Below are 23,354 nucleotides of genomic sequence, written 5' to 3'. Positions count from 1 at the left end.
CGAAGGGGGAAGCATGGAACCTGAATAAGGGGTGTCAAGGTAGCGTAGCAGTTACCGCGAGGCTAAGACAGCTCAGGGCAGTCCAATTGTAACGCTGTCTGTAAGGATTTCCCCAGGGTTCCACAGTTTCCACCCACGCTCCAAGGACGTGCTGGTTAATATGTTAACAGATCACTGTCAATGGCATTGTGATTAGGCCAGGAATTCCTCGGGCCAGTGCCCTATTCCCAAACATTCTCAGCTGGTTAATAAATGATCTTCTATCAGTCGTAAGGTCAGAGATCGGGATGGTCACTGATGACCGAACAATGTTCAGCACTATCTGCCACTCCTCAGATAATGAAGCAGCCCACAACACAAATACAGCAAGACCTGGACAATATCCAGTCCTGGGCTGATAGGTAGGAAGTAACATTCACGCCACACCGTGCCAGGTAGAGACACCTGAGGAGCGAATCTCTGGGATTCACGAGAGAAGTGGAAAAGTTTGTAACATGGTCAGAAGCTGTGCCATACAAACCTGGAAATTACAGGAAAATTAGTCCAAGAGAGTTGACGTGACAAGATGCAGTGCAGTGATGAGAATGTGGATGCATTTAGTCAGCAAGGTGTAGCTTGCTGTAGCAAAGGTAAACAGGTGGAAGTTGGACAAAGAACGGGTGAGTTTGTCATTAGATAAGCAGAGGCACGGCAGAAAAACAGGGTTATTAATTAAACAGCAAATTACAAAGAGTATGGAGGAAATAGCTGTCAGGCAGATAGAGGCTGCTCCAGCAGATTGAAACAGGGGTCAAAAACCGCAATGAAAACTGGATTCCTGGTGAAATATTTTGAAATCTGCTTGTCACCATTGTAACAGGAACTGTTAAAATTCCGGAAGATTTTTGGCTCAGTGGAGTATCTTTGCGCTCACCCTTGAAGTACACCCGAGTGTTCACTGTAACAGAACCAGAAAAAACTGATCCTCACCGCTGGTGACGCGATGTCCTTTCAGTGTTGTCCCGTATTTAATCAGGAGACTGGACCACACGAAACAACTTGTGGATCAAGCTGCTGTTCTGCAAACTGCCTGATGGTCAGTGTGACGCTGGGCAGCAAATGGGGATTCCAGTGCCATGTGCCGGCTGCCCGGAGCTGGAGGGGTTCAGAGGACATGTAGAAGGAAAGTGGTTCTGCTTGTGGGCCCAGCCCTGAATAAGAGAGACCAGATCTTCAATTGGAACCACTCCACACCCGGGTGAAGTTGGGAAACTTCTTCACACGAAGGGCAGTGGAAATCAAAACTTCGCCGCAAGGCTGAATGTATTTCCCTATGACGTATAACGTCCAGTTCCATGTTTTTTTTTGTTTTGCAAGTTCATCTTGGTCATCGCCACGGCATCTGTCTCCTCACAACACAATATTATCTTCATATCCCCAGTTTCATGGCATTGAGTAATGTAATAGCTGACATAAAATTACATTTAACCACCGTTTCACCCCAGAACCTGCTTTCGAGCAAAAAACTGAGCTGCCAGAGGGACTCAGCTGGACAGGCAGCATCTGTGGAGGGGAATGCACAGTGGACATTTTGGGGCGAGATGCTTGAACATGGATTGTCAGTCTTGCTTTTCAGGACATGTTCCTCTCAGTCCTGCCTCAGACTGAACAAGACTCTTCTCTCCGGCTTTATTTATGTTCCGACCAGTTTAATGTGTCTCAGATCCCACCCTGATGTTGAAGTGGCTGCAATTCTTTCCCACTGAACACTTGCAGCAACATAACATTCATTCCCTGCTCCTGACCCACTGAAATTGTGACTGCATATTGATTTATCACCCAGTTCAGTCCCCTCAAACCTACTTCCAAGACACATCACACACTCTCGCTCCTTTCAATGACTTCAACTTCCCTGGCCCTGATCGTCTCATTTTCACTTTGGGTGTCTAATCCCAAAACATCTCCATTCCCCGTCAAGAGAGCCTTAAAGCTCTCCACTTCTTTCTGGACAACAGACCCAAGCAGTTCCCCTCCACCACCAATCTCCTCTGTCTGGCGGAACTGGTCCTCACGCTCAGCAATTTCTCATTCGGCTCTACCACTTCCTTCAAAGCAAAGGTGTAGCCATGGACTTCTGCATGGGTTCCACTTCTGCTGCCTTTTCAGCAGCTACACTTTGAGGAGATTACAAGTAGGATAGATAAAGGGGATGCAGTGGATATTGCATATTTGAATTTACAGAAGGTCTTTGACAAGGTGACACAAATGAGGCTGCTTACCAAGTTAAGAGCCCATGATATTACAGGAAAGTTACTGGCATGGTTAGAACATTGGCTGATTGGCAGGAGGCAGTGAGTGAGAATAAAAGGATCTTTTTCTGGTTGGCTGCCAGTGACTCATGATGTTCCGCAGGGGTCGGTTTTGGGACCACTTCTTCTTATGCTGTATATGAATGATTTAGATGATAGAATAGATGGTTTTGTTGCCAGGTTTGCAATGATACGAAGATTGGTGGAGGGGCAGTTGTTGTTGAGGAAACAGGTAGGATACAGAGGGACTTACGCATATAAAGGGAAGGGGCAAGAAAGTGGCAAATGAAATACAACACTGGAAAATGCTTGGTCGTGCACTTCGGTGGTAGAAATAAATGTGCAGACAATTTTCTAAGTGCGGAGAAAATCCCAAAATCTGAGATACGATGGAACTTGGGAGTCATTGTGCAGAACACACTAAAGGTTAACTTGCAGGTTGAGTTGGTGGGAAGGAAACAAATGCCACATCAGCATTCATTTCAAGAGGTCTAGAATACAAGAGCAGGGATGTGATGCTGAGGCTTAATAAGGAGCTGGTGAGGCCTCACCTTGAGTATTGTGAACAGTTTTGGGACCCTCATCATAGAAAAGATGTGCTGACATTGGAGAGGGTCCAGAGGAAGTTCACAAGGATGATTCCAGCAATGAAAGGGTTATCAAACGAGGAACGTTTAATGGCTCTGGGTCTGTACTCACTGTAATTCTGAAGGATAAGGGGGGATCTCATTGAAATCTTTCTAATGTTGTAAGGCCTAGACAGAGTAGATGTGAAAAAGATGATTCCCATGGTGGTAGAGTCTAGGACAAGAGGGCACAACCTCAGGGTAGAGGGGCGCCCTTTCAAAACAGAGATGTGGAGAAATTTCTTTAGTCAAAGGTTGGTGAATGTGTGGAATTTGTTGTCACATGTATCTGGGGAGGCTAGGTTCTTGGGTGTATTTAAGGCAGAGATTGACAGGTTCTTGATTGGACGTGGCATCAAAGTTTACGGGAAGAAGCGTGGGAACTGGAGTTCAGGAGGAGAGAAATGAAGGATCAGTCATGATTCAATGACAGTGCAGACTTGATGGGCCAAATGGCCTAATTCTGCTCCTCTACCTTACGGCCTTATGTGGAATAGTCCATGGTCCAAGACTACACATGCATCACTTCCCAACTCTTCCTATGCTGCATCAATCACTGCATTGGTGCTACCTCCCCTACCCATGCTGAGCTGGTCGACTTCATCAATTTTGCCTTCAACTTCTACTTTGCCTTCAAATTTACCTGGTCCTTTTCCGACACCTCTCTCCCATTTCTTGATTTCTCTGTCTCCATCTCTGGAGGCAGTTTATCTACTGGTGTATTTTCTAATGCTACTGACCCTTCCCACCCTGTCACTTGTAAAAATGCCATCCTCTTCTTTCAGTTCCTCCATCTCCACTGCATCTGCTCTCAGAATGAGTCTTTACATTCCAGACCAACTGAAATGTCCTCCTTCTTCAAGGAAGAAGACTTCCCTTCCTCCACAATCAACACTGCCCTCAACCACATCTCTTTCATTTCACGCACATCTGCCCTCAGTCCATCCTCCGACCGCTGCACCAGAGATAGCGTTCCTCTCCTCCTCACCTTCCACTCCACTAGCCTCTGTGTTCAGCATATAAATCTCTGTAACTTCCACCATCACCAGCGCAATCCCACCACCTAGCACGTCTTTCCCTTCGCCCACACTTTCCGCTTTCTGCGGGGATCACTGCCTATACAAACCCCTTTACCACTCATCCCTTCCCACTGATCTCCCTCCTGGTACTCATCCTTGTAAGTGGAACAAGAGTCACAGCTACTCATAAACCTCTTCCCTTGCTACTATTCAGGCTCCCATACAGTCCTTTCGGGTGAGGTGACACTTCACCTGCAAGTTTTGTTGGGGTCTTCAACTTCATCTGGTGCTCCCTGTGTAGTCTCTGCTATATCAAAGAGACTCGACGGAGACTGGCAGACGGACTTCTTTAAGCATTTTTTGCGCACGCTGCCACAAAAAGTGGGATCTCCTGGTCGCCACCCATTTCAATTCTACTTCGCATTCCCATTCCAACATGTCAGTCCATGGCCTCCTCTACCCTCGCAGGTTGGAGGAGCAACACCTTATATTCTGTCGTGGAATCCTCCAACTTGATGGCATGAATATCCATTTCTCGAACTGTTACTTGCTCCCCCCTTCACCATTATCCATTCCGTTTTCCCTCCTTTACCTTATCTCCTTCCTGTCCATCACCTCCCGTTGTGCTTCTCCCCGTCCCTTTCATTCCCGTTCATGTTTGTCAATCCCTGAGACTGCAGCGCCAGTAGTGGGCAATCGCGGTACTGCAGGGATTCAGCTGCTCCTGGAAAGTGAAATGACTCTGAATCAGGAAGTGGAAAGGGAGTTAAAATGGCTTCGAAAGGACAGATCGAGAGTTTAACCGAAGACGCAATTTGTCCCATATGCCTGGATTTCTTCACCGATCCCGTCTCACCGGAATGCGGGCACAGCTTCTGCCGTTCCTGCATCACTCGCTGTTGGGAAAAGGCGGAGAGAAACTCCTGCTCGCAGTGTAGAGAGCAGTTTGCATACCGCACCCTCAGGGTCAATCGGGACTTAATTCTGTCCGATAAATTTCGAGGACTAACCCTAACTACAAAGGAGAAGGAAATTAAATTTCACTGTAAGGAACATGAGGAAGAACTGAAGATGTTTTGTGAAGCGGACAAGAAACTGATGTTTGTGATGTGTACAAGCACCGATTCCTGTCGATTCAAGAAGCTATTAAAATCTATAAAGTATCCCGCTTTAGATCGCGTCTTTACTCTGTTGCATCTTTATTGTCTAATTCCTTCACTCTTTTATTTCCAGGATTGTGTTAAATCCTCCTTAGACTCTCTCAGAAAAAAGAAATCCAACCTCGTGAAAATGGAGCAGAAACAGAAAGAGAAGATTTCCAGAGTTCGGGTGAGGCATTTCTGAGCAGAATTTCCAGTGATGTTGTGCAAATTTGTTTCCTTTAAAACGCAATGGCAGGGTATCATAGCGCCAGTGCACTGATTTCGATCCAGTCCTCTGGTGCTGTCTGCATGGTGATTGCATAGAGTCATTATCAACTACAGTACAGAAAGAGGTCCTTCAGCCCATCTAGTCTGTGCTCCATTGTCTCCTGATGAGTCTCACCTAACCACACCCAGCCCAAAGACTTCCATTCCTTTCTCATCCGTGTACCTTATCAGAATTCTCTTAACTGTTAATCAAGCTGCATCTACCACTCTTCACCACCCTCAAGTGAAGAAGTTGTCCCTCAGTTCCCCCTTAAATATTTCATCCTTCACCCTAAACTAGGGAGTCCCAATCTATTTTATGCCATGGACTCCTACAATTAACAGAGGGTTCTGTGGACTCCAGGTTGGGTACCCCAGCCTTAAAGCTATAAATCACTAGTTCTAGTCTCACCCAGATGGTGGGAATAATCTACAAGCATTCTCTCAGTGGAAGCCTCTCATAACTTATATGGCTCTCTGGAAGATCTCCTCTATCTCTTGAGTTCCACTAAATAAAGTCCCAACTAAGCAGCATCTGTGTAAGTTTTCTCTGCACTCCTTTTGCTTTCCAGTAGGTGTGTGACCAGACCTACACAAAATACTCCAAATTTAGTCTCACCAACATCTTGTACGACCTCAACATAACATCCTAACTCCTGTATTCAGAGCCCTGATTTATGGCCAAAGTTCAAAAAGCAACTTTTGATGCTGATTTCATGGAATTTTGGATCCGTATTCCCAAATCCTTTTGTTCCGTTGAACACTTCAATGCCCTACCATCCATACACCTGTCTTATCCAAGTTTGTCCTGTCAACATGCAACACGTGACACTGTCTACACTCAATTCTATTTACCAATTCAGCCTACTTTTCCACTGGTCCAGATCCTGCTGCACGCTTTGATAGCTGCCCTGCTGCTCCAGTCTTGGTGTCATCCCCACATTTGTGCATCCCAATTACCATGTTATCATCAAAATCAAAACGACAAACATCGGTCCCAGCAGCACACCATGAGTCACAGGACTCCAAACAGAGTCTCTGCCTTCTGCTGCGCTGGTGTTGAATTTAATTATCTCCTTCACCCTGAATGCCAAGTGCAGTAACTTGCCAGATCAGTCTCCCCTACTGGCATTGAAACCTTTTCTAAAGTCCATCTGAACGACATCCACCGCCTTTTCCTCATCAACCGCCTTTGTAACCTGCTCAAAAATATTGGTTGGGCATGACCCACCATGCACAAAACCATGTTGTCTGTTCCTAATCAGGTCCTATTCATGCAAGTATCTCTCCTAGCTCTTACCCGCTATGACTTCAGGCTCGCTGATTTATAATTTTATGTTAGAGCCATTCTTCAACAGCAGAACATCATTAGCTATCATCCAGTCTTCCAGCACCTCACCCCTGACAAAGTTATGTTTTAAATATCTCTGGCAGAGCCCTTGCAATGTCAGCACTACCCTGCATTAAGGTCAATTAGACACCTGCTCAGGCCCTGGGGACTAGTCCACCCCAATCTGGCTCAAGCCTGCAAGCACCCACTCTTCTGGGGGAGGACGGGTCGCATTACTCTTCTATTGCTCTCGAGGGGCAGCACTATCCTTGCAGGTAGGTTCGCTGCCACGGTTCGGGAGGGTTTAAACTAATTTGCGAGGGGGATGGGACCCAGAGCGATAGAGCAGTGAAAGAAGTGCATGGAGTAAAGCCAGATCTAACATATGGAGAGACTTTGAGGAAAGAGAAGCAGAATAAATGGTGTAAAGACAGTAAGGTAGAAGGGCTGAAATGTGTGTACCTCAATGCAAGAAGCATCAGGAACAAAGGTGATGAACTGAGAGCTTGGATACGTACATGGAATTATGATGTAGTGGCCATTACAGAGACTTGGCTGGCACCAGGGCAGGAATGGATTCTCAATATTCCTGGATTTCAGTGCTTTAAAAAGTATAGAGAGGGCGGAAAAGGGGGAGGAGGGGTGGCATTACTGGTCAGGGATACTATTACAACAACAGAAAGGGTGGGTAATGTAGCAGGATCCTCTTTTGAGTCAGTATGGGTGGAAGTCAGGAACAGGAAGGGAGCAGTTACGCTACTGGGGGTATTCTGTAGGCCCCCTGGTAGCAGCAGAGATACAGAGGAGCAGATTGGGAGGCAGATTTTGGAAAGGTGGAAAAATAACAGGGTTTTTATCATGGGTGACTTTACCTTCCCTAATATTGATTGGCGCCTGTTTAGTTCCAAGGGTTTAGATGGGGCAGAGTTTGTTAAGTGTGTCCGCGACAGATTCCTGTCACAGTATGTGGACAGGCCGACCAAGGGGAATGCCATACTAGATCTATTAGGTATTAGGTAATGAACCGGGTCAGGTCACAGATCTCTCAGTGGGTGAGCATCTGGGGGACAGTGACCACCGCTCCCTGACCTTCAGCATTACTATGGAAAAGGATAGAATCAGAGAGGACAGGAAAATTTTTAATTGGGGAAGAGCAAATTATGAGGCTATAAGGCTAGAACTTGCGGGTGTGAATTGGGATGATGTTTTTGCAGGGAAATGTCCTATGTACATGTGGTTGATGTTTAGAGATCTCTTGCGGTATGTTAGGGATAAATTTGTCCTGGTGAGGAAGATAAAGAATGGTAGGGTGAAGGAACCATGGGCGACAAGTGAGGTGGAAAATCTAGTCAGGTGGAAAAAGGCAGCATACATGAGGTTTAGGAAGCAAGGATCAGATGGGTCTATTGAGGAATATAGGGAAGCAAGAAAGGAGCTTAAGAAAGGGCTGAGAAGAGCAAGAAGGGGGCATGAGAAGGCCTTGGCGAGTAGGGTAAAGGAAAACCCCAAGGCATTCTTCAGTTATGTGAAGAAAAAAAGGATGACAGGAGTGAAGGTAGGACCAATTAGAGATAAAGGTGGGAAGACGTGCCCTGAGGCTGTGGAAGCGAGCAAGGTCCTCAATGAATATCTCTATTCGGTATTCACCAATCAGAGGGAACTTGATGATGGTACGGACAATATGAATGAGGTTGATGTTCTGGAGCATGTTGATATTAAGGGAGAGGTGGTGTTGGAGTTGTTAAAACACATTAGGACGGGTAAGTCCCCTGTGCCTGACAGAATATTCCCCAGGCTGCTCCATAAGGCGAGGGAAGAGATTGCTGAGCCTCTGGTTAGGATCTTTATGTCCTCGTTGTCCACGGGAATGGTACCGGAGGATTGGAGGGAGGCGAATGTTGTCCCCTTGTTCAAAAAAGGAAGTAGGGACAGTCTGTGTAATTATAGACCAGTGAGCCTAAACGTCTGTGGTGGGAAAGCTGTTGGAAAAGATTCTTAGAGATAGGATTTATAGGCATTTAGAGAATCATGGTCTGATCAGGGACAGTCAGCATGGCTTTGTGAAGGGCAGATCATGTCTAACAAACCTGATAGAGTTCTTTGAGGAGGAGACCAGGCATATATATGAGGGTAGTGCAGTGGATGTGATCTATATGGATTTTAGTAAGACATTTGACAAGGTTCCACACTGTAGGCTTATTAATAAAGTTAGAAGGCATGGGATCCAGGGAAGTTTGGCCAGGTGGATCCAGAATTGGCTTGCCTGCAAAAGGCAGAGGGTGGTGGTGGAGGGAGTACATTCAGATTGGAGGATTGTGACTAGTGGTGTCCCACAAGGATCTGTTCTGGGACCTCTTCTTTTCGTGATTTTTATTAACGACCTGGATGAGGTGTTAGAAGGCTGGGCTGGCAAGTTTGCAGACGGCACAAAGGCTGGTGGTGTTGTAGATAGTGTAGAGGATTGTCAAAGATTGCAGAGAGACATTGATAGGATGCAGAAGTGGGCTGAGAATTGGCAGATGGAGTTCAACCCGGAGAAGTGTGAGGTGGTACACTTTGGAAGGACAAACTCCAAAGCAGAGTACAAAGTAAATGTCAGGATACTTGGTAGTGTGTAGGAGCAGAGGGATTTCGGGGTACATGTCCACAGATCCCTGAAAGTTGCCTCACAGGTGGATAGGGTAGTTAAGAAAGCTTATGGGGTGTTAGCTTTCGTAAGTCGAGGGATAGAGTTTAAGAGTCGCGATGTAATGATGCAGCTCCATAAAACTCTGGTTAGGCCACACTTGGAGTACTGTGTCCAGTTCTGGTCACCTTACTATAGGAAGGATGTGGAAGCATTGGAAAGGGTACAGAGGAGATTTACCAGGATTCTGCCTGGTTTAGAACGTATGCGTTATGATCAGAGATTAAGGGAGCTAGGGCTTTACTCTTTGGAGAGAAGGAGGATGAGAGGAGACATGATAGAGGTGTACAAGATAATAAGAGGAATAGATAGAGTGGATAGCCAACGCCTCTTCCCCAGGGCACCACTGCTCAATACAAGAGGACATGGCTTTAAGGTAAGGGGTGGGAAGTTCAAGGGGGATAATAGAGGAAGGTTTTTTACTCAGAGAGTGGTTGGTGCGTGGAATGCACTGCCTGAGTCAGTGGTGGAGGCAGATACACTAGTGAAGTTTAAGAGACTACTAGACAGGTATATGGAGGAATCTAAGCTGGGGGCTTATATGGGAAGCAGGGTTTGAGGGTCAGCACAGCATTGTGGGCCGAATGGCCTGTACTGTGCTGTACTATTCTATGTTCTATGTTCATGGTTTTTAAAGACGTGGCCAAAGAGATTGTAGAATCATTAGTCAAGTCAAGTCAAGTTACTTTTTATTGTCGTTTTGACCATAACTGCTGGTACAGTACACAGTAAAAATGAGACAATGTTTTCAGGACCTTGGTGCTACATGAAACAATACAAAAACTACTTTGGACTACATAAAACAACTCAAATGCTACACTAGACTACAGACCTACACAGGACTATAGGTTGGTGTCAGTCTGGACTGGGTATTGAGGAGTCCGATGGCTTGGGGGAAGAAACTGTTACATAGTCTGGTCATGAGACCCCGCATACTTTAGAGCCTTTTGCCAGATGGCAGGAGGGAGAAAAGTTTGTGTGAGGGGTGTGTGGGGTCCTTCATAATGCTGTTAGCTTTGCGGATACAGCATAAGGTATAAATGTCTGTACTGGTGGGAAGGGAGACCCCAATGATCTTCTCAGCTGATCTCACTATCCGCTGCAGGGTCTTGCATCCGAGACGGTGCAATTTCTGAACCAGGTAGTGATGCAGTTGCTCAGGATGCTGTCGATACAACCTTTGTAGAATGAGGTGAGGATGGGGTTGGGAGATGGACTTTTCTCAGCCTTCTCAGAAAGTAGAGACGCTGCTGGGCTTTCTTAGCTATGGAGCTAGTGTTGAGGGACCAAGTGAGATTCTCCGTCAGGTGAACATCAAGAAATTTGTACAATCTCTATGGAGGAGCCGTCGATGTTAAGCGGAGAGTGATCGCTCCATGCTCTCCTAAAGTCAACATAAAGTACTGATCTTTCAAGAATCAATTGTGGGTTATACAATGATAGGTCAGGGTCAGGGTCAGGTAATTTTGAGGAAGTAGAGAGGTTGCAGAAAGACTTAGGCAGATTAGAAGAATAGGAGAAATGTCAGATGAAATACAGTGTTGGGAAATGTATAAATAAAACACAAGTCTAAATGGAGATAAATTTCAAAAGTCTAAGGTGCAAAGGGATTCGGGAGTCTTGTGTAGGATTCCATAAATGGATCAGCCATGATGAAATGGCAGAGCAGACTCAATGGACCAAATAGCCTAATTCTTCTCCTATATCTTATGGTCCTGTGATCTCAGGTTCAGCATGTCATCTAAAACTTTGACAAACCTGTCTATGTGGTGGAGAGTGTATTGACTGGTAGCATCATGGTCTGGTATGGAAATACCAGTACAATAGAGGAAAAGCCTACAACTCAGAATAGTCTATCAGATCGAAAGCCCTCCCCACGACTGGTCACATCTACATGAGGCACTGTCACCACAAAGCAGCAGCATCATCATCATCGAGGACCCCAGGCATCCGGGCCATGCCATCATGCAGGTACAGGAGCCTCAGCACCCACACCACCACGTTTAGGAATGGCCATTATACCTCAGCTATTAGGCTGTTGAAGCAGAGTGGATGACCTCACTAAACTTCACTCATCTGAGCAGTGGAGTGTTCCCAAAACCCGTGAAATCACCTTCGAGGAATTTTCATCGAATGTTCCAGTTAATATTGCTTATTTACTATCATTATTCATTTTTTCTCAGCTCAAGCTGGTAAAGTCTGAGCTACAGGCGTAGCCAAGCACTCTCATTTGTCAATTGCCAGAACCTGTCAGACAATTCTAGTGATGTTTAGTATTGTGGTTTCTGGAAATTTACACAGATATTGCTGTGGAACCCTAATTGTTTATTGATATCGTGTAGTGACTTTGGGATGACATCAGCTGTAGATATTACTATCAGGACATTGCACACCTTGTCAATGTTCGGTAGTCTTTCAATTTCCTCTTTTAATTCAGCATTTTTCTCGTGTTTTTCACTTACTGATTTCTGTACGTTTTGTGTGTTTGGAATGGTGATATATATTAAGTGAGTTGTCCTTGCTTGTTTATCCTGTGTTATTATATCTGGACAGTTAATATGGATTGTCCTGTCTGTTTACAATGAAATGGTTGTCAAACAATTTTTGGGATTTTCACTCTAAAACTGGATCAGGCTTGTATTTGTAGTAAGGTATGATTTCTTTTCTGAATTTTTTTTTAAGAGCAAGATTCTGATGAATAATGTCAGCATCTCTGTAAGTAATCAGATTGAGTTAAACTGCTGCAGGATCCTGTCATGTGTTGGATTGTTTCTGGTTTCTCTTGGCATTTTCTGCATTTGTTGTCTTGAATTTGTTGGTCTTTTATTATGCATCTTTGATCATTTTTTTGTGTTAATCACCTGGTCCCGTATTGCCACGATGAACCCTTCTGTCTCTGGGAAGAGATATTGAACTCTGAGCCAGGTGTTCGATGCTTCCTTCTCGACATCTAGTCTGCTCACATCATGAGGATGTCTTCCATGGAGGGTCCTGCTTTTCCATTTTTCTCTTTAATCGTGATTTTTTTCTCTGGTTCTGCTCTCACTTAAGATTAGTGGTGGATAGGTCTTATCAGAATTGCGTCTGCTCACAGGGAGTGCTGAACGTTGATGAAAGTATATCCTTAAAAGTTTTATCTGACTGTTGTGCAGATTTTTAATGTCTGTTGATCCTCTTCCCCCTTCTGTCATAATTAGTGCTAGTTTAAGCATATTCGAGTGTACATAATGTTTTCTGAAATTTTTCATTTCAGTACTTATTTTTCTTTGTAGATTTAACAGGTCAGTTTCAGACCAAGATGTAGTGCCTATAAAAAGTATTCAACCCCCCTGGAAGATTTCATGTTTTATTGTTTTACAATGTTGAATCACAGTGGATTTAATTTGGCTTTTTTGAATCCGATCAACAGAAAAAAACACAATGTTTAAGTGAAAACAGATCTCTACAATGTTATCTAAGTTAATTACAAGTATAAAACACAAAATAGTTGACTGCATAAGTATTCACCTTCAAGTCAGTAGTTAGCAGATGCATCTCTGGCAGATATCACACCCTTGAGTCTGTGTGGATAGATGTCTATCAGCTTTGCACATCTGGACACTGCATATCTCTTCTAAGATGAGGGGCTCAAAACAGTTCACAATACTCAAGGTGAGGCCTCACCAGTGCCTTATAAATCCTCAGCACCACATCCTTGGGCCTTAGCCCGGGTCTTCTTCACCTCAGCTTTAGCCAGACAGAGTGTCTACTCCCCTGGGGTGAGGATTGCCTTCCTTGCCCAACTTGTTTCCGTGCATCGTACTGGGCGTAGAAGACTTTCAGCCTCTCAGAGAGTGAGATACCCTGGTCACTGACATGCAGGGTAGACTTGTAGTCTGTAAACCTCTACATTCCCTGCCATATGCAACTTGTGTCTGTGGATATCGCAAAAGCGATTGTAAGTTCCCTGAGAATGCTCCCAGTTCGCCTTCCTGGGGAGTGGGAAAACACAGTGCTTGTTTTCCTGACAGGTATCGCATCTCCCGATCTGAAAGCAGCATCACGATCCCGCGGCCTGGCACGAGTGTCTGCGGTAAGCCATGGCTTCTGATTTGCCCTCACCCCGATGTGTCTCGTGATGGTGACATCCTCTGTTCACTTCTCCGTGTACCTGGTCACAGAACCCACATACCCGTCGACATTAACGTGGTTGCCATGGGTAGCAAACTCCTGAACAATCTCCAGTTTGTGCTTTCAAAGCATTATTTTTATTTCTTTTTTGTTTCATGGTAAATACTGTGAATGCCTGCAAGAAAATGAATCGCAGAAGCATTCGGGCTCTCACGACCAGACTACGTAACAGTTTCTAACCCCAAGCCATCAGACTCCTCAATACCCAGAGCCTGGACTGACACCAACCTACCACCCTCTACTGTGCCTATTGTCTTGTTTATTATTTATTGTATTGCCTGCACTGTCTTGTGCACTTTATGAAGTCCTGTGTAGGTCTGTAGTCTAGTGTAGTTTTGTGTTGTTTTACGTAGTCCAGTGTAGCTTTTGTATTGTTTCATGTAGCACCATGATCCTGAAAACGTTGTCTCGTTTTTACTGTGTACTGTACCAGCAGTTATGGACGAAATGACAATAAAAAGTGACTTGACTTGTATATGGTGACATATATGTACATTAATAATAAATTTCCCCAGAATTTGAATTTTGAGGCACGTGGGTAGAATGTTCAGGTCCAGTTCTTGAGGAACTTCCAAGAAAGGCTCTTCGCAATTCCCAGCGTTCGGCTTATCCCTGTCTCTTTACATGGCACTGTTTCCTCATGGGTCGACACGAGGGTTGGGAGGAAGCCCTGTGGCGGCGGCTGGCTTGGGTGGCCTGGACTCCCGGTGGACTCACTGCCATATTGGTTTCCTGCAGCCGCGGTTAGCTTGCGAGAGGAAAGCGCTGGAGTCTACGGAATATCGGCATGTGAAAGATGTGAGGGAAGTGGTCACCGACAGATTCCTCTGCACAGGGGGAAATGACCCCAGTCAAGAGGACAACACATGCTATGGTGAGATATCTCCCTGCCCCTCACTCCTCCTCTCCTCCTCCCTGCCCTGCCCGAATAGGCAGATCTTCAGTACCTTAAGTTCTTAATGTCAAGCAATCTAGCGGTCATAAAAACAAATACGTTAACACCTTTGTTTGGCCCTGTAGAGCCCGCTGTGACTGAGTACGCCACCATCTTACCAAAAGATGTGTGACTCTGTCTGTGTCTTTATGTATGTATATACGTCTGCATGAACATCTTTCTCTGTGCGTGTGCGCGTGTGCGTGTGCGTGTGCGCGTGCGTGCGTACGTGCGTGTGTGTGCGTGCGTGCGTGCGTGTGTGCGTGTGTGTGCGTGTGCGTGCGTGCGCGTGTGCGTGCCTGTGTGTGTGTGTGTGTGTGTGTGTGTGTGTGTGTGTGTGTGTGTGTGTGTGTGTGCGCGCGCGCGCGTGCGCGCGCGTGTCCGCGCCTTGATGTACCTCTCCCCAACTCTGTGTCGCACTAATATTCCCAAGTCTCAGTTTCGCTGGACACCACTGCGGGTCAGATGCCGTCAGGCGATGGGAGATGACGTGCCCCCTTGTGTCAGCCTTTTCAGCCCTGAGAAAAAGGTTGCGTGAACATGACCTTTTCTCCTTGGAGCGACGGAGGATGGGAGGTGACCTGAGAGAAGTGTATAAGATGATACAATCACATAAGCATATAACAATTACAGCAAGGAAACAGGCCATCTCGGTCCTTCTAGTCCGTGCCAAACGCTTACTCTCACCTAGTCCCACCGACCTGCACTCAGCTCATAACCCTCCATTCCTTTCCTGTCCATGTAGCTATCCATTTTTACTTTAAATGACAACATCGAACCTGCCTCAACCACTTCTGCTGGAAGCTTGTTCCACACAGCTACCACTCTCTGAGTAAAGAAGTTCCCCCTCATGTTACCCCTAAACTTTTGCCCCCTAACTCTCAACTCATGTCCTCTTGTTTGAATCTCCCCTACTCTCAATGGAAAAAGCCTGTCCATGTCAACTCTATCTATCCCCCTCATAATTTTAAATACCTCTATTAAGTCCCCCCCTCAACCTTCTACACTCCAAAAAATAAAGACCCAACTTGTTCAACCTTTCTCTGTAACTTAAGTGCTGAATCCCAGGTAACAGTCTAGTAAATCTTCTCTGTACTCTCTCTATTTTGTTTGCATCTTTTCTATAATTCGGTGACCAGAACTGTACACAATACTCCAAATTTGGCCTTACCAATGCCTTGTACAATTTCAACATTACATTCCAACTCCTATACTCAATGCTCTGATTTATAAAGGCCAGCATACCAAAAGCTTTCTTCACCATCTTATCCACATGAGATGGGAACTATGTACCATTATTCCTCGATCCCTCTGTTCTACTGCGTTCTTCAATGCCCTACCATTTACCATGTATGACCTATTTTGATTAGTCCTACCAAAATGTAGCACCTCACACTATTCAGCATTAAACGCCATCTACCATCTTTCAGCCCACTCTTTTAACTGGCCTAAATCTCTCTGCAAGCTTTGAAAACCTACTTCATTATCCACAACGCCACCTATCTTGGTATCATCTGCATACTTACTAATCCAATTTACCACCTCATCATCCAGATCATTAATGTATATGACAAACAACATTGGACCCAGTACAGATCCCTGAGGCTCACCACTAGTCACCGGCCTCCAACCTGACAAACAGTTATCCACCACTACTCTCTGGTGTCTCCCATCCAGCCACTGCTGAATCCATTTTACTACTTCAATATTAATACCTAACGATTGAACCTTCCTAACTAACCTTCCGTGTGGAACCTTGTCAAAGGCCTTACTGAAGTCCATATAGACAATATCCACTGCTTTACCCTCGTCAACTTTCGCAGTAACCTGTTCAAAAAAATCAATAAGATTTGTCAAACATGACCTTCCACGCACAAATCCATGTTGACTGTTCCTAATCAGACCCTGTCTATCCAGACCCTGACAAATCCATATTGACTGTTCCTAATTAGACCCTGTCTATCCCTATCTTACCATCTCTAAGAATACTTTCCATCAATTTACCCACCACTGATGTCATAACTCACAGGCCAATAATTGCTAGCTTTACTCTTCGAACCCTTTTTAAACAATGGAACAATATTAGCAATATGCCAATCCTCTGGCACCATCCCCGTTTCTAATGACATTTGAAATATTTCTGTCAGAGCCCCTGCTATTTCCACACTAACTTCCCTCAAGGTCCCAGGGAATATCCCGTCAGGATCCGGAGACTTATCCACTTTTATATTCCTTTAGAGCGCCAGTACTTCCTCTTCTTTAATCATCATAGTTTCCATAACTTCCCTAACTGTTTCCCTTACCTTACACAATTCAATATCTTTCTCCTTAGTGAATACCTAAGAAAAGAAATTTGTTCAAAATCTCCCCCACCTCTTTTGGTTCCATACATAGCTGTCCACTCTGATTCTCTAAGGGACCAGTTTTATCCCTCACAATCCTTTTGCTATTAATATAACTGTAGAAACCCTTTCGATTTATGTTCAGCTTACTTGCCAAAGCAACTTCATATCTTCTTTTAGCTTTTCTAATTTCTTTCTTAAGATTCTTTTTATATTCTTTATATTCCTTGAGCACCTCATTTACTCCATGCTGCCTATATTTATTGTGGATATCTCTCTTTTTCCGAACCAAGTTTCCAATATCCCTTGAAAACCATGGTTCTCTCAAACTTTTAACCTTTCCTTTCAACCTAACAGGAACATAAAGATTCTGTACCCTCAAAATTTCACCTTTAAATGATCTCCATTTCTCTATTACATCCTTCCCATAAAACAATTTGTCCCAATCCACTCCTTCTAAATCCTTTCGCACCTCCTCAAAGTTAACCTTTCTCCAATTAAAAATCTCAACCCTGGGTCCAGACCTATCCTTCTCCATAATTATACTGAAACTAATGGCATTGTGATCACTGGACCCGAAGTGCTCCCCAACACAAACCTCTGTCACCTGCCCTATCTCATTCCCTAACAGGAGATCCAACACTGCCCCTTCTCTAGTTGGCACCTCTATGTATTGCTGCAAAGAACTACCCTGCACACATTTTACAAACTCCAAACCATCCAGCCCTTTTACAGTATGGCTTCCCAGTCTATGTGTGGAAAATTAAAATCTCCCACAATCACAACCTTGCACTTACCTCAAATATCTGCCATCTCCTTACAAATTTGCTTCTCCACTTCTCGCTCCCCATGAGGTAGTCTATAATACATATAGTGATGAGAGGCATTGATTGTTTGAAAAGTCAGAGGCTTTTTCCCAGGGCTGGAATGGCTAACACAAGAAGGCACAGTTTTAAGGTGCTTGGAAGTAGGTAAAGAGGAGATGTCAGGGGCAAGTTTTTTACACAGAGAGTGGTGAGTGCATGGAATGGGCTGCCGGCGACAGTAGTGGAGGTGGATACGACAGGGTCTTTTAAGAGACTTTTGGATAGGTACATGGAGCTCAGAAAAATAGATGGGCTATGGGTTACCCTAGGTAATTTCTAAGATAAGGACATGTTCAGTACAGCTTTGTGGGCCGAAAGGCCTGTATTGTGCTGTATCTTCTATGTTCCTATTAATACTATATTCTGTCATCATATTTGACTTACCAAAATGAACCACCTCACACTTATCTGTGCTGAACTCAACCTGCCATTTCTCAACCCAGTTTTGCATCCTACTGATGTCCTGCTTTCACCTCTGATAGCCCTCCACACTATCCACAACACCCCCAACCTTGGTGTCATCAGCAAATTCACTAACCCATCCCTCCACTTCCTCATCCAGTTTATTTATAAAGATCACAAAGTGATGGGGTCCCAGAACAGATCCCTGAGGCATGCTATTGGTCACCAACCTCCATGTAAAATATGACCCGTCTACAACCACTCTTTGCCTTCTGTGGGCAAGCCAATTGTGGATCCACAAAGCAAGGTCCCCTTGGATCCCATGCCTCCTTACTTTCTCAATAAGCCTTGCATGGGGTACCTTACCAAATGCCTTGCTGAAATCCATACACACTACATCTACCGCTCTTCCTTTGTCAATGTGTTTAATCACATCCTCAAAAAATTCAGTCAGGCTCGTAAGGCACGACCTGTCCTTGACAAAGCCATGCTGACTATTCCTAATCATATTTTGCCTCTCCAAATGTTCATAAATCCTGCCTCTCAGGATCTTTTGCATCAACTTGCCAACTACTGAAGACTCACTGGTCTATAATTTTGTAAGCTATCCTACTCCCTTTCTTGAATAAGGGACCAACATCTGCAACCCTCCAATCCTCCCGAACTTCTCCAGTCCCCAATGATGATGCAAAGGTTATTGCCAGAGTCTCAGCAATCTCCTCCCTCACCTCCCACATAGCCTGGGGTACAGCTTGTCAGTCTCAGAGACTTATCCAACTTGATTCTTTTTGAAAGATCCAGCACATCCTCTTCCTTAATGTCTAAATGCTCAAGCTTTTCAGTCCGCTGTAAGTCATCGCCAAAATCCTTTTCCATAGTGAATACTGAAGCAAAGTACTCATTAAGTACCTCCACTGTCTCCTCCGGTTCCATACACACTTCACAACTGTCACACTTGATTGGTCCTATTCTCTGACGTCTTGCTCTTCACATACTTGAGAAGATGCCTTTGGGTTTTCCTTAATCATGTTCGCCGAGGCCTTCTGATTGCCCCTTCTGGCTCTCGTAATTTCATTCTTAAGCTCCTTCCTGTTAGCCTTATAATTTTCTAGCTCTCGATCATTACCGAGGTTTTTGAAACTTCTGCAAGCTTTTCTTTTCTTCTTGACTAGATTTTCAACAGCCTTTGTACACCATGGTTCCTGTACCCTACTATCCTTTCCCTGTCTCATTGGGACGTACCTATGCAGAAGACCACGAAAATATTACCCTGAACATTTGCCTCTTTTCTGCCGTACATTTCCATGAGAACATCTGCTCCCAATTTGTGCTTCCAAGTTCCTGCCTGATAGCTTCATATGTCCCCTTACTCCAATTAAACACTTTGGATTGTCCGGGCCAGTGCAGCAACAATGGGTTATTGCTGAGGGAAACGAGACACCCACGTGGGCGGGATCAGTGTACTGAGCTTGGACCAGCAGCCCATCTCTTGGCATAATACACAGGAGCAGAATTAGGCCATTCAACCTATCAAGCCTGCTCAGCCATTCCATCATGTCTGATTTATTAATCCTCTCATCCCCATTCTCCTGCCTTCTCCCTGTAGCCTTTGATACCCTGATTAATCCAGAACCCATCAACCTCCGTTTTAAATATACTCAATGACTTGGCCTCCACAGGCATCTGTGGTAACGAATTACACAGATTCACCACCCTCCGGCTAAAGAAGTCCCTCCCCATCTCTGTCTAAACGGACATCCCTCTGTTCTGAGGCTGTGTCCTCTGGTCCTAGACTCCCCCACCTCAGGCAACATCTTCTCCACAACCGCTCGATCGAGCCCTTTCTATATCCAACAGGTTTCAATGAGAACATCCTAAATTCAAACGAGTACAGGCCCAGAGCCATCAAAAGCTCCTGATTCATTTACCCTTTCATTCCCAGAGTCCTTGCTTTTACATTCTGGTCCTCTTCAAATGGATGCTGGTGTTGCATTTGCCTTGCTTGCCCCCGACTCAACCTGCAAGTTAACCTTCTTGTTTCACAGGTGACTCGGGAGGGTCGCTGTTCATCAACAAGACGAGACGGTTCTTCCAGGTGAGTCCTGCCCGACGAAAGGCAACGGGATGGGGGAATGGGTGAGCAGGAGTGACAGACTGCAGAGCAGCCGTCGGCTGAGTGGGGAATGTGACCCAGCCTGTCTCGAATCCCAGAGACGGCACGAGTTATCCTGAACCACAGCTGTTGGCTAATGCACAGCAAGATCCCACAAAATGATCATTGCACCATGGTAGCGTAGCGGTTAGAATGACTCATTGCAGCTCAGACATTCCAGATTTGGTGTTCAATTCCGGTGTCATCTGTAAGGACTTCGTGTGTTCTTCCATGACCACATCTGTATCCTCCAGGTGCTCCGGTTTGCTACCACAGTTCAAAGATGTACTGGTTATTGGGTTAACTGGGCACTGTAAACTGTCCTGTGATTCGGCTCGGGTTAAACCGATGGGTTCCTCTCCATAAGGGTCTGCTCTGTGCTGTATATCTTCTCCCTCTACAGAGAGATATGTGACCATGAGAGGCCATGGGCTGTGGGGGAGTAAAAGCACGGGGAGATCCCGTTTTCTGGGGAAAACACGGACACGACGGGCCGGGCGGCCTGTTCCAGGGCAGTACACACAGTTCACGTGGTTGTCAGTGGGCGGCGCTGTGGCTGCAGTAACGGGGCCACTGTGCACTGTGCTCAGTGGACGGACAGTAGATCGCAGAGTGTGGGGAGATGTTGCGGTGTGGGTGGGGAGCGTGATTGAGTGCTGGGGGCTGGGAACGACGGGTGCATGGGAGGCTATGGTAACGCTTTACAGTTCCAGTCACCCTAGTTCAATTCCCTCCACCGTCTGTAAGTAGTTTGTACGTTCTCCCCATACCCGCGTGCTTTCCGGTTTCCTAACACCCCAAAGACGGACAGCACGGGGTTTGTAAGTTGTGGGTATGCTATGTTGGCAATGGAGGCACAGCGATACTTGCAGTCTGCCCCACAGCACATCCTCGAGTGTGTTTTATTTACCTTTTATCTTATATTTCTACGCGATATATCACCACATAAAATAAAAATAGTAAAATTAATAAATCCACACCTTTATACTGATTTGGTCTGTATGAAGAGTGCTCTATAAATGTTATTATTATTATATGACCCGTCACCCCTCTGCGACCCCTACCCCACCCTCTTGGGCCCTCAATGCCTCGCATTCCACACAAACCACAGTTGTCTCCAAGCCCCTCACCTCTCTTCCTCGACACTCAAAGCATCCCAGCCCCGGTCCACTCACCAACAACAACCTCCCAACTTGCACTTCTTACCATTACACACGCTGTAATCCCAATGGCTCCCCCCCGCCCCCGACCCCCCGACACCCCTGGCAATGTTATCGAGCACCTTCCACCTTTGCTCTATACACAAATCAAAATCACACAGGATTTTCCCGTGGCCAACCATTTTAATTCCAACCCCCATGCCCATTTCGAAACCTGGTCCATCGCCCCCACTCAGGCCACTCTCAGGTTGGAGGAGCAAAGCCTCATACTCCTCTGGGGAGCCTCAAACTTGATGGAATGATTGCTCTAATTTCAGGTAATTTTTGGGCTCCTCTTCCCTCTTCTGCAGTTCCCCGCTCTGCTTCCCCTCTCCGCAGATCTCTTCTCCACACATGCCCATCACATCCCCCTGGTTCCCTTCCTCCTCCCTTTTCTCTCATGGCCCAATCTTCTCTCCTATCAGATTCCTTCTCCTCCAGCCCTTTCCCTATTTTACCTATCACATCCCAGACAGTTACTTCATCGCCCCTCCCCCGTCTACCTGGTCTCACCTGTCACCTTCTATATTGTCCTCCTTCCTCTCGCTCCCACCTCTGGCATCGTTCTCCCTCATTTCCAGTCCTGGCGAAGTCAGCACAGATGCTGCCTGACCTCCAGCGTTTTGTGTGTGTTTCTCTGGATTTACAGCTTCTGCAGAATCTGCTGTATTTATTGTCAACGTTGGCGGATTCTGACAGCGCGTCTCTTCTACTCTCCGCAGGCAGGTGTGGTGAGCTGGGGATCGATAAACGTGTGTACAGATTTCAATCCTGACAGGAGCAGTGCCCGCGATTTCCACATCAACCTGTTCAAGGTGCAGCCGTGGCTCAGGCAGTCGCTTCAGGGGACACTGGTGTTTATCAATTAGGAGGAGGAATGCAATGAGCCTCTACTCACCGATCAAGTGCTCTTTCCCTGCCCTTGATCTCCCTTTCTCGCTGATGAAAGTCAGAGAGACACAACATCATGAACCAGGCCCTTTGGCCCATCTACTCTGTGCCAAACTATTAATCTGCCTCGTCCCATCGACCAGCACCTGGACCATTGCCCTCCATACCCCTTCCATTCCTGTACCTATCCAAATTGTTCGTCAACGATGAAATCGAACCCGCATCTGTCTGTGCTGGTCGCTCATTCCACACTCCCACCATCCTCAGAGTGAAGAGCTTCCCCCTCATGTTCCCATGAAATATTTTACCTTTCACCCTTCACCCATGACCTCTAGTTCGAGTCTTACCCAACCCCAGTGAAAAAGCCTGCCTGCATTCGCACCCGTAAATTTGTTATGAGAAGGAGCCCTTCGCCCTCCTCCAGAATCTACATCTGAACCCGAACCATAACGAGAATCAGGTTTATATCACTGACATGTGTCTTCCAATGGAGGGTTATGTTGGAGCGAAAAGTTAGGTTGCTCTTAGTGTAGGTGAGAAGGTCGGACCGACTTCGTTCTACGATCTATGAAATTTATGGTTTTCCAGATGCACTGCAGTACAGTATAATCATGAACAATTCTGTAAGTTACAACAATAATTATTTAAAGTAAATATTCCTTAAAATAAATAATGCACAGAGAGAAAGAGTAAAATAATGCGTGAGTTCCAATCAATGGTCTCGGCCTGAAACATCGTCAGTTTATTTCTCTCCAGAGATGATGTCTAATCTGTTGAGTTCCTCCAGTATGTTCTGTGTGTTGCTCTAGATTTCCAGCGCCCGCAGATTTGCAGTACAGGCCATTCAGCCCGCACTGTTGAGCCGAACTTTTAAACTACTCTCAGGTCAACCTTTGTCAAGCGCCCTCGCTCGGTCCTTTCGGTGAAGAGGAATTGCAGTGTAGGAAAACCCGGAGTAAAGCACGAGCCACTGGATGAAACAATAAATGGTGTCGGGCTACAGTGTCCAGTCTTTATTCTCCCCCATTGATGGTGTCTGA

At 45.6% G+C, this 23,354-nt stretch overlaps 1 protein-coding gene across 1 annotated transcript; it reads left to right on the top strand.

Annotated features, from left to right (window-relative positions):
• Positions 1-4,704: 4,704 nt before the first annotated feature.
• On the top strand, positions 4,705-23,138 carry LOC134346417 (zinc finger protein RFP-like). The gene is made up of 4 exons (XM_063047787.1): positions 4,705-5,262; positions 14,267-14,402; positions 20,118-20,167; positions 22,146-23,138. Exons 1-4 carry the CDS (start codon positions 4,705-4,707, stop codon positions 22,290-22,292), a joined length of 891 nt encoding a protein of 296 aa, XP_062903857.1. The 3' UTR covers positions 22,293-23,138.
• Positions 23,139-23,354: the final 216 nt, after the last annotated feature.

The sequence above is a fragment of the Mobula hypostoma genome, chromosome 5, assembly GCF_963921235.1.
Source record: "Mobula hypostoma chromosome 5, sMobHyp1.1, whole genome shotgun sequence".
Lineage (NCBI taxonomy): Eukaryota > Metazoa > Chordata > Chondrichthyes > Myliobatiformes > Myliobatidae > Mobula > Mobula hypostoma.
The sequence above is the reverse complement of the archived record's forward strand: the minus strand, read 5'-3'. Positions and strand labels throughout refer to the sequence as shown.

What these genes read in the sequence shown, in the direction of transcription:
- LOC134346417 (XM_063047787.1), top strand. Translation starts at nt 4,705, where the DNA reads ATGGCTTCGAAAGGACAGATCGAGAGTTTAACCGAAGACGCAATTTGT. An exon ending in AGAAGATTTCCAGAGTTCGG is followed by an intron (nt 5,263 to 14,266) that starts GTGAGGCATTTC and finishes GGTTTCCTGCAG; the next exon opens with CCGCGGTTAGCTTGCGAGAG. An exon ending in AGAGGACAACACATGCTATG is followed by an intron (nt 14,403 to 20,117) that starts GTGAGATATCTC and finishes CTTGTTTCACAG; the next exon opens with GTGACTCGGGAGGGTCGCTG.